The sequence below is a fragment of the Thunnus albacares genome, chromosome 22, assembly GCF_914725855.1.
Source record: "Thunnus albacares chromosome 22, fThuAlb1.1, whole genome shotgun sequence".
In the NCBI taxonomy this organism is placed as follows: Eukaryota; Metazoa; Chordata; class Actinopteri; order Scombriformes; family Scombridae; genus Thunnus; species Thunnus albacares.
Window position 1 is genome coordinate 615869 of NC_058127.1, and position 12945 is coordinate 628813.

Genomic DNA, 12945 nt, shown 5'->3' on the forward strand with positions numbered 1-12945 from the left:
TCAGGTATAAAGTCCTGGTAGATCGTCTTTCTATGACTCAACAACACAGAACTCATGAGTGAAAATTATCATTTAAAAAATAAACATAAATGAATAAATATAAATGTTTTAAAAATCTATGTAAATGTGAGCAAACACACACAAAGAAAGAAAGAGGTGTGTCCTCTAATTTACAGACAGCAGCTGGACAAAAACGTTTAGCTTTCAACCACATCTCGTGGTCTCCTTCGGCAGATTTGGCTCGGTTGTCATGGAGATGATTTAGTTAAAGGTTTTATTGTGAAGGCTGAGACCGGATGTTTCGGGTGTTTCTAGTTGTCTTGACAACAGTGCAGATTTCCTGGGAAACCGAAAGTTAACTTCTCAGAAAGGGAGTGGACCGGAGCGGACACGCGATAAACAGCCGTTAAACCGGAATTTTACCGGCTGTCTGGTCTGAAAGGACACGCTGATCAAACAGCAGTTTGTGTTTGTTGTTGTTTTTATGGAAGATGAAGGTTTTTGTGGCGGTTTTGTTCATCATGCACGGTAAGATGACGTTAACGTCTTCCTCTTCCCCAAACTAGACTCAGAAAACACACGATTTAAGACTCGTATCTTCCTGTTATGTACAGCTGTCTATAAACCAAAATACATTAATTAAACACGTGATATCTTCCTGTTGTATTCAGCTGTCTATAAACCAAACTACATTAATTAAACATATAACATCTTCCTGTTATATTCAGCTGTGTTTGAGGCCTTTATTTCCTCATCTTCCTCTCTGCTGCATGTTGGCGGATCCCAACCAGATCAATAATCTTCAGCAACTTAAAGTTATAGACTCGTTATCTATGTATATATATACTGCATATACTCTCATTCTGTTGCAGCCAACAGTTGAGTTACATCAACATGCAGAATTGCTTCATTTGTGAATAAAGTCTGGTTTGGTGAGCTGGGTCGTTATTGTGACGTCACTTTGTTTGACTGGTAGATGTTTATTAATTAATAAATTAGAACTATGTGTTTACATGGTGGAATACAGTATGTTCAGTACATATAGACAGCACAACGTTTTTACTGATACAGTATTTATCACCAGAATATGTTGAAGTTTGTGGTCAATGAAGGGAAATATTAATGTTACAGCATCCAATGACAGTTCATGACAATTTACACGTTAATAAGGATTTAAAAAATATATGTTAATGGAACATTAAGAGGGTAATTAATTAATTAACTAAATCAATAAATAGTAAGGTTTCATTACCTGCTATTAAATCATTTGTTATTTAGTGTTATCGGCACAGTTTAAGGTTTAAAGTAAAAACTACTTTGGGGCAGCAAGTAACAATTATTTTCATTACTGACTAAACTGTTAATTTTATGACTAACTGCTAATTATTTTCTGGATTAATCCATCAGTCTCTTGGTTCATAAAATGGTGAAAAATGTTGATCAATGTTTCCCAAAGATGAGATATTCAGTCTACTGTGGTAGAGTCTAAGAAGCTGGAATCTCCTGAAAAATGATTTAAAACAATTAATCTGTTATTAAAATAGTTAATAACAATTTTCTGTTGATTAATTGATTAACTAATCGTTGCAGCTTCACTAAAGTAACTTACTGCCACCCAGGACAGAAGCTGTTTAACACGAGGAGGTTTAAACTGTGACGTTAAACCATTAAAAACCTTTAATATAACTGAGTCTGAGTTTAACTGTCAGTCAACTCAAGTACCCACTTACTAGCTGTGTAACGTGGATGAAAGCTCTGGAACAAGCTGCAATTTCCTCTTTAAAATCATTTGTTTTTAAGGGTTTTTTATTTTAAATGATGATGTTTGTCACTCAGTTTACTGGCCTGCTGCTGCTGCTCGTCTCGTTTGATCTGTCTGACGTCTGTTGAATATTACCAGCTTGTGTTGAGAGGTTGAGTCATGTCTCTGCTGGGGTCAATGTCCAGCTGATAGTCTCCAAACTGTTCTTCATCTTTGTTTATCTTCTTATTGTTTGTGCATCCAGTTACATAGATTTTAGATTCACAGCTGTCCACATACTTTTGTTCATGTTAAGTATCTTACAACAGTTTAATTTTCCATGAAGTGACGTTTAAAGTATAAAATCAGTTTGTGTGTGTGTCCTCCTAGTTTCCCAGCATGCTTCAGCTGTGGAGATGGAGGTGAATGACAAGGAGAAGTTTATTGTGCTGCCCTGTCAGGTGAAAGCACCTGTGCCTACAGATTTACTGGTGGAGTGGAGACGCAGCGACCTCAGCATAACCGTCCACGTGCGTCGTGACAACCGCGACCAGCCCAACGACCAGAACGAGTTGTACAGAGAACGCACGGCGCTGCGTCAGGACGCTCTGCAGAGCGGAGACCTCAGCCTCACTCTGAAGAACATCAGACTGGTGGACGAAGGGATCTACAACTGCACCACCCGCCGGGGATCAACCGTCCTGAGCCAGGATGCAGTCCAGCTGCAGGTCTTCAGCAGTAATGGTCAGTAACAGCTCCTCACACTGCACACAGTCAGGCCATAAATATGTTATTGACTTATCATATGATATATCTTTCATAGCCACCTTTGTATCACTGGCTGTTACTTTGTAGAAAATTCTGACACGTGATGTTGACGGAATGAAAAAGGCGGAGCTCAACTGTGAGGGCAGTGCAGCGCCTGGACAGTCTGCAGCATGTACAGTCAGGGGTTATCTTGCAGGTCATCTTCAGAAACGCAGCGGCTGCAGGCATTTTTTAATTTAATGACTTTAACTACCTTTGCTAGATGAACATGAAGTAAAGTGTGAACTTTCTACTCCGTCACTCAGAGACTAACGTTAGCGGAGCAGAGCAGCAGTAGCTGCTGATCAACACACTCTGCAGCATTAAACTACTTAAACCAACTCTGAGCCGAAGAAAATAACTGAACAGTCTGTTTGACCTCAGAAACCTGCAGCTGCTCAGCGTCTGTTAGGACAGCGATGTCTGTTTTTGCTAACCATCGCTTAGGAAAAACCCAGTACATAGATGGCACCTTAGGGTAATAAAACAGGTGATTTACTGCTTGATTTTAATACCATTTAGCAAGCTGTGACAACAAAACATCATCATACTCTGAGGGAACGATACTAAGTTGTTTCGTGTTGAGAGACATCATCACAGGTCACTACAGGTCACTACAGGTCATCACAGGTCACTACAGGTCATCACAGGTCACTACAGGTCAGCACAGGTCATCACAGGTCACTACAGGTCATGTTGTGTGTTGTGTTGCAGAGTTAAAGTATCTTAAAGAGCGCGACGTGTTCATCGGCCTCTTTATTGTGACGCTTCTTCTTCTTCTTGTGTGTGTTGGATACATCGGCTGGACCATCATGACATCTAAAAACAAAGGTTTGTTCTGTCTGACACACACACACACACACACACATATATATATATACACACACACACACACACACACACATATAAATATACACACACACACACACACATATATATATATATACACACACACACACACATATATATATACACACACACACACACACACATATATAAATACACACACACACACACACACACATATATATACACACACACACACATATATATATATACACACACACACACACACACACATATATATATATACACACACACACACACACACATATATATATACACACACACACGCACACACACACACGCAGACACACACACACGCACACACACAGACACACACACACGCACGCACACACGCAGACACACGTACACACACACGCAGACACACACACACGCACGCACACACGCAGACACACGTACACACACACGTACACACACACGCACGCACACACGCAGACACACGTACACACACATGCAGACACACACGTACACACACACGCAGACACACACACACACACGCAGACACACACACACACACACACAGATACGCAGACACGCAGACACACACACACACACATGCAGACACACACACACACGCAGACACACACACACTCACACATGCGAACACTGATTGTTATCACTTCTTGGACATGAAGACTTTTATAACGTCAGGATGTTTTTTATTTAACGTATTTTTATGAAATATCACTCTGAACTGTGAATCCAAACCTGTGCATAACCTACAGACAAATGGCTGTAACCATGGTTACGCCAGATATAGATCCAGCTGTAGGCCGCGTTCAGACCAAACCAGCAGTGCGGGGGTCTGAGATGATGAAACACCATCCAGGAAGTGGAGTTGGAGCTGTTTGTAACACTTACGTTTAATCTTTCATCACGATGATCACGAGGTAAACAGTCAAATACAGCGTTCACGTTACAAAGTAATCCCAGGAATATGCGCTTGCCTGTGATTGGCCAACGCAGCGCAATGCAGCGGATGAGCTGTGATGCTCTGACCCCGCTCAGATGAAAGGGTTTGCTGGGTTTGGTCTGAACACGGCGTCTCACAGTTTTCCAGCAGCAGAAGAAGAAGAGTCCTGTCAGCACACACACAGGTTCACTCAGCTGTTTCTCTGTCCTCTGATTGGTTGTTTGCAGACACAACAGCAGCGAACCTGTGACACCTGAGAACAGCACAGGTGTGTTTAATGACGTCCGTTAAACCAGCTGTGAGGCTGATATACTCAATTAATTCATCAATAGAAAACATTGTAGTTAGAATATTATGGGATGATCACAGGAATATTATTGGAAAGTTATTGGGAGGTGTCTGTGATAAACTGAGTATTGATCTGTGATGACTATTTCACTCATTGTAATCGTTGTCTCCTCTGCAGGCTGAGGACAACAGCAAGACGCATCGCCATGACAACGCCACCTCCTCCCCTCCCGTGAGACAGATGTGTCTCTCAGTGTTTCTGTCACCAGTTTGTTTCAGTCTTTTATTTAGACCAGTTTGAATTCAATGATGGAAACAAGTCCGAGAACAGAGATCAGCTGACCCGGTGGTTGCCATGGCAACAGCATGATAAAGCCAAGAGTGCCCGTAACTTTGTGTTTTCTAAATAACACTTTCAGAGTAAAAGCCGTGACTGATTTGTATGTTTAATAGTTTTTGTTGGTCACCATGGAAACACAGATGCTTGAGTTGAGATGATATTTAAAAGCTTAAAGTTGATTTTAAGATTTTAATGAATAATTTTATTAAAATAATGATTTTATTTGAATAAACATTCATGTTTCCACCTCGATGTGTCTCCATGAGTTTATCACACTGAAGCTTTATTCAGTAATAAAGACTTCATCAGTGTTTAATCACAGCACAACTGCTGCTGAGCTAGCTGAAGCTAACGTTAGCGTGAACATTAAAAGACGTAGTATGACCAAATAGCAACGGTTAGCTTAGCATAATCTCACTGTAAACTGCATCAGAACCAGAACCAGAACCAGAACCAGGTTTACTGCCAAGCAGGTTTTCATATACAAGGAATTTTCTTGGTGTCGTGGTTCATAACGAAAATATACACAAGATTAAATCATCCTAAATAATATAAGAAAGAACTTTACAGTGAAAACATAGAGTACATATAATAGAGTTAGATCCTGGTCTTCAGACTGTAACTGATCTGTGAACGTTTAGATTCACTACATGTAACGCAACACTTGTAATGGTGAAATATCAGACAGGAACAAAGAAAAGAGGAAGGAAACATCCCAGTGGAGACACATCTGAGCTGAGGTTACCGTAGCAACAGTAACAGTGATGTCAACATGTTTTAACAGCACGTCTTCATCTGTTTATTTTAACATCAGCATCAGTCAGACCAGCAGGACTCATTAATACTTCATTATACCATAAAACAGTAGTTTGTTATAATATAACTATTAAATCTTCTGTAACTCTTCACACAGACGTTGAGTCAATTAAAGTGAAACATGAATGATGTCTGTTTAAAATACATAACGTTACATTTCAATGTGGAAGAAGTTAAAAACAATAAAACACAAGTCTGATCTCACTGCTGCGTCATGTTCTGTATCTCACACAGTATATAATACTGCATATAGTACTACATACTGTACTGCATATAGTACTACATACTGTACTACATGTACTACTACATACTGTACTGTATATAGTACTACATACTGTACTGCATATAGTACTACATACTGTACTGCATGTACTACTACATACTGTACTGCATATACTACTACATACTGTACTACATGTACTACTATATACTGTACTATATATAGTATACAGTATGTAGTACTACATACTGTACTGCATATAGTACTATATACTGTACTACATGTACTACTACATACTGTACTGCATATAGTACTATATGCTGTACTGCATATAGTACTATATACTGTATTACATGTACTACTACATACTGTACTGCATATAGTACTACATACTGTATTACATGTACTACTACATACTGTACTGCATATAGTACTACATACTGTATTACATGTACTACTACATACTGTACTGCATATAGTACTACATACTGTATTACATGTACTACTACATACTGTACTGCATATAGTACTATATACTGTACTACATATAGTACTATATACTGTACTACATGTACTACTACATACTGTACTGCATATAGTACTATATACTGTATTACATGTACTACTACATACTGTATTACATGTACTACTACATACTGTACTGCATATAGTACTATATACTGTACTACATATAGTACTATATACTGTACTACATGTACTACTACATACTGTACTACATATAGTACTATATACTGTACTACATGTACTACTATATACTGTACTGCATATAGTACTATATACTGTACTACATGTACTACTACATACTGTACTGCATATAGTACTATATACTGTACTGCATATACTACTATATACTGTACTACATATAGTACTATATACTGTACTACATGTACTACTACATACTGTACTGCATATAGTACTATATACTGTACTACATATAGTACTATATACTGTACTACATGTACTACTACATACTGTACTGCATATAGTACTACATACTGTACTGCATATAGTACTACATACTGTACTACATGTACTACTACATACTGTACTACATGTACTACTACATACTGTACTGCATATAGTACTATATACTGTACTACATATAGTACTACATACTGTACTACATGTACTACTACATACTGTACCACATATAGTACTATATACTGTACTACATGTACTACTATATACTGTACTGCATATAGTACTATATACTGTACTACATGTACTACTACATACTGTACTGCATATAGTACTATATACTGTACTGCATGTACTACTATATACTGTACTACATATAGTACTATATACTGTACTACATGTACTACTACATACTGTACTGCATATAGTACTATATACTGTACTACATGTACTACTACATACTGTACTGCATATAGTACTATATACTGTACTGCATATAGTACTATATACTGTACTACATGTACTACTACATACTGTACTGCATATAGTACTATATACTGTACTACATGTACTACTACATACTGTACTACATATACTACTATATACTGTACTGCATATAGTACTATATACTGTACTACATGTACTACTACATACTGTACTGCATATAGTACTATATACTGTACTACATATAGTACTATATACTGTACTACATGTACTACTACATACTGTACTGCATATAGTACTATATACTGTACTACATGTACTACTACATACTGTACTACATGTACTACTATATACTGTACTGCATATAGTACTATATACTGTACTACATGTACTACTATATACTGTACTACATATAGTACTATATACTGTACTACATGTACTACTACATACTGTACTGCATATAGTACTACATACTGTATTACATGTACTACTACATACTGTACTACATGTACTACTATATACTGTACTGCATATAGTACTATATACTGTATTACATGTACTACTACATACTGTACTGCATATAGTACTATATACTGTACTGCATATAGTACTATATACTGTACTACATGTACTACTATATACTGTACTGCATATAGTACTATATACTGTACTATATATAGTATACAGTATGTAGTACTACATACTGTACTGCATAAACTACTATATACTGTACTATATATAGTATACAGTATATAGTACTATATACTGTACTGTATATACTACTATATACTGTACTATATATAGTATACAGTATGTAGTACTACATACTGTACTGCATATACTACTATATACTGTACTATATATAGTATACAGTATGTAGTACTACATACTGTACTGCATATACTACTATATACTGTACTATATATAGAAATACAGTATGTAGTACTACATACTGTACTGCATATACTACTATATACTGTACTATATATAGTATACAGTATGTAGTACTATATACTGTACTGCATATACTACTACATACTGTACTGTATATAGTACTACATACTGTACTGTATATAGTATACAGTACTATATATAGTATACAGTATGTAGTACTATATACTGTATTGCATATACTACTATATACTGTATTATATATAGTATACAGTATATAGTACAGTATATAGTATTGTATATAGTATACAGTACTATATATAGTATACAGTATGTAGTACTATATATAGTATACGGTATATAATATTATATATAGTATACAGTATATAGTACAGTATATAGTATTGTATATAGTATACAGTACTATATATAGTATACAGTATGTAGTACTATATATAGTATACGGTATATAATATTATATATAGTATACAGTATATAGTATTGTATATAGTATTATATATAGTATACAGTATATAGTATTGTATATAGTACTATATATAGTATACAGTATATAGTATTGTATATAGTATTATATATAGTATACAGTATATAGTATTGTATATAGTACTATATATAGTATACAGTATATAGTATTATATATAGTATACAGTATATAGTATTGTATATAGTATTATATATAGTATACAGTATATAGTATACGGTATATAATATTATATATAGTATACAGTATATAGTATTGTATATAGTACTATATATAGTATACAGTATATAGTATTGTATATAGTATTATATATAATATACAGTATATAGTATTGTATATAGTACTATATATAGTATACAGTATGTAGTACTATATACTGTATTGCATATACCACTATATACTGTATTATATATAGTATACAGTATATAGTACAGTATATAGTATTGTATATAGTATACAGTACTATATATAGTATACAGTATATAGTATTGTATATAGTATACAGTATATAGTATTATATATAGTATACAGTATATAGTATTGTATATAGTATTATATATAGTATACAGTATATAGTATTGTATATAGTACTATATATAGTATACAGTATATAGTATTGTATATAGTATATACTACTACTACTACTATATACTGTACTGCATATATTACTATATACTATACTGCATGTCTCCCATCACCTGATACCTGATGATGAAGGCCTGAGGTTCAGAGCCCCTCCTCCTCCTCATTTCTTCTTCTGTGGTCCCTGCTGACCTTATCGTGTGTAGTTCTGTCCCAACAGTCAGAATGTCTCTACCTGTTGATACACAGATGTTGGTACTGACCAGTAAAGATGCAGGTGTTGAACATCTGCAGCAGACAGTAGTAGAGATCCTGGTGTCTCTAACGGAGGGCGAGTCGAGTGAAGAAGGAGGACCAACATGAGCAGCAACACGTCTCAGTCGTATGAAGACCTGGTAGTGCTTTGCTCAGAGGAACAGCTGATGGTGTTGAACTTCCTCCTCGTTTCTTCTTCTTTCAGCTGATGTTCTTCTCTGCAGGTTGTTTTCACGTCCATCAGCTGCAGGAAGAAAGTTTCTCTGAGTTTCTCTCAAGTGTGGTGTGAAAACTTGAAGCCTGCAGTACACAAACACAGAGAACGGACTCAACTATAAATCTATCTACCTGTCACCTATAGATCTATATTTCCCTTTCCTCTATCTGTCATATCATCTATATCACATCTGTCTGTATCTGTCATATCTATCTATCTATCTATATCATCTATCTGTCATGTCTGTATCATTCATATCTATCTATATCATATCTATCTATATCATATCTATCTATATCATATCTATCTGTATCATATCTATCTGTATCATATCTATCTGTATCATATCAATCTGTATCATATCTATCTGTATCATATCTATCTGTATCATACCTATCTGTATCATATCTATCTATATCATATCTATCTATATCATATCTATCTGTATCATACCTATCTGTATCATATCTATCTGTATCATATCTATCTGTATCATATCAATCTGTATCATATCAATCTGTATCATATCTATCTATATCATATCTATCTGTATCATACCTATCTGTGTCATATCTATCTGTATCATATCTATCTGTGTCATATCAATCTGTATTATATCTATCTGTAGCATATCTATCTGTATCATATCAATCTATATCATATCTATCTGTATCATATCAATCTGTATCATATCAATCTGTATCATATCTATCTGTATTATATCTATCTGTGTCATATCTATCTGTATCATATCAATCTATAGCATATCAATCTGTATCATATCTATCTATATCATATCTATCTGTATCATACCTATCTGTGTCATATCTATCTGTATCATATCTATCTGTGTCATATCAATCTGTATTATATCTATCTATATCATATCTATCTGTATCATACCTATCTGTGTCATATCTATCTGTATTATATCTATCTGTAGCATATCTATCTGTACCATATCAATCTGTATCATATCTATCTATATCATATCTATCTGTATCATATCAATCTGTATCATATCAATCTGTATCATATCAATCTGTATCATATCAATCTGTATCATATCTATCTATATCATATCTATCTGTATCATATCAATCTGTATCATATCAATCTGTATCATATCAATCTGTATCATATCTATCTATATCATATCAATCTGTAGCATATCTATCTGTACCATATCTATCTGTATCATGTTTCTGTAGCATATCTATCTGTACCATATCTATCTATAGCATATCTATCTGTACCATATCTATCTATAGCATATCTATCTGTACCATATCTTTCTGTATCATATCTATCTATAGCATATCTATCTGTACCATATCTATCTATAGCATATCTATCTATACCATATCTATCTGTACCATATCTTTCTGTATCATGTTTCTGTAGCATATCTATCTGTACCATATCTATCTATAGCATATCTATCTGTACCATATCTATCTATAGCATATCTATCTGTACCATATCTTTCTGTATCATATCTATCTATAGCATATCTATCTGTATCATATCTATCTATAGCATATCTATCTGTACCATATCTATCTATAGCATATCTATCTGTACCATATCTATCTATAGCATATCTATCTGTACCATATCTTTCTGTATCATATCTATCTATAGCATATCTATCTGTACCATATCTATCTATAGCATATCTATCTGTATCATATCTATCTATAGCATATCTATCTGTACCATATCTATCTATAGCATATCTATCTGTACCATATCTTTCTGTATCATGTTTCTGTAGCATATCTATCTGTACCATATCTATCTATAGCATATCTATCTGTACCATATCTATCTATAGCATATCTATCTGTACCATATCTATCTATAGCATATCTATCTGTATCATATCTTTCTGTATCATGTTTCTGTAGCATATCTATCTGTACCATATCTATCTGTACCATATCTATCTATAGCATATCTATCTGTACCATATCTATCTATAGCATATCTATCTATAGCATATCTATCTGTATCATATCTTTCTGTATCATGTTTCTGTAGCATATCTATCTGTACCATATCTATCTATAGCATATCTATCTATAGCATATCTATCTGTATCATATCTTTCTGTATCATGTTTCTGTAGCATATCTATCTGTACCATATCTATCTATAGCATATCTATCTGTACCATATCTATCTGTACCATATCTATCTATAGCATATCTATCTGTATCATATCTTTCTGTATCATGTTTCTGTAGCATATCTATCTGTACCATATCTATCTATAGCATATCTATCTGTACCATATCTATCTATAGCATATCTATCTGTACCATATCTATCTATAGCATATCTATCTGTATCATATCTTTCTGTATCATGTTTCTGTAGCATATCTATCTGTACCATATCTATCTATAGCATATCTATCTGTACCATATCTATCTATAGCATATCTATCTGTACCATATCTTTCTGTATCATGTTTCTGTAGCATATCTATCTGTACCATATCTATCTATAGCATATCTATCTGTATCATATCTATCTATAGCATATCTATCTGTACCATATCTATCTGTAGCATATCTATCTGTATCATATCTATCTATAGCATATCTATCTGTACCATATCTTTCTGTATCATGTTTCTGTAGCATATCTATCTGTACCATATCTATCTATAGCATATCTATCTGTACCATATCTATCTATAGCATATCTATCTGTACCATATCTTTCTGTATCATATGTTTCTGTATCATATCTATCTGTACCATATCTATCTATAGCATATCTATCTGTACCATATCTATCTGTAGCATATCTATCTGTACCATATCTATCTATAGCATATCTATCTGTACCATATCTATCTATAGCATATCTATCTGTACCATATCTTTCTGTATCATGTTTCTATAGCATATCTATCTGTACCATATCTTTCTGTATCATGTTTCTATAGCATATCTATCTGTACCATATCTTTCTGTATCATATCTATCTATAGCATATCTATCTGTACCATATCTTTCTGTATCATGTTTCTATAGCATATCTATCTGTACCATATCTTTCTGTACCATATCTATCTATAGCATATCTATCTGTACCATATCTTTCTGTATCATG

General features: G+C 34.3%; 1 protein-coding gene across 5 annotated transcripts; it reads left to right on the top strand.

The window, feature by feature from the left end:
- Positions 1–295: 295 nt before the first annotated feature.
- LOC122973931 (CD276 antigen homolog) lies at positions 296–5973 on the top strand. Of its 5 annotated transcripts, XM_044341733.1 has the most exons (6): positions 296–528; positions 2132–2472; positions 2991–3001; positions 3276–3379; positions 4553–4593; positions 4792–5973. In XM_044341733.1, the coding sequence occupies exons 1-5, from the start codon at positions 492–494 to the stop codon at positions 4573–4575; spliced, it is 516 nt and encodes a 171-aa protein (XP_044197668.1). In that variant the 5' UTR covers positions 296–491; the 3' UTR covers positions 4576–4593; positions 4792–5973. The 5 variants fall into 5 exon arrangements, with proteins under 5 accessions (XP_044197668.1, XP_044197667.1, XP_044197666.1 ...); XM_044341732.1 differs by lacking the exon at positions 2991–3001 and having other exon boundaries at positions 298–528; positions 2132–2483; XM_044341731.1 differs by lacking the exon at positions 2991–3001 and having other exon boundaries at positions 299–528; positions 2132–2479; positions 3263–3379.
- The last annotated feature ends 6972 nt before the right edge of the window (positions 5974–12945 follow it).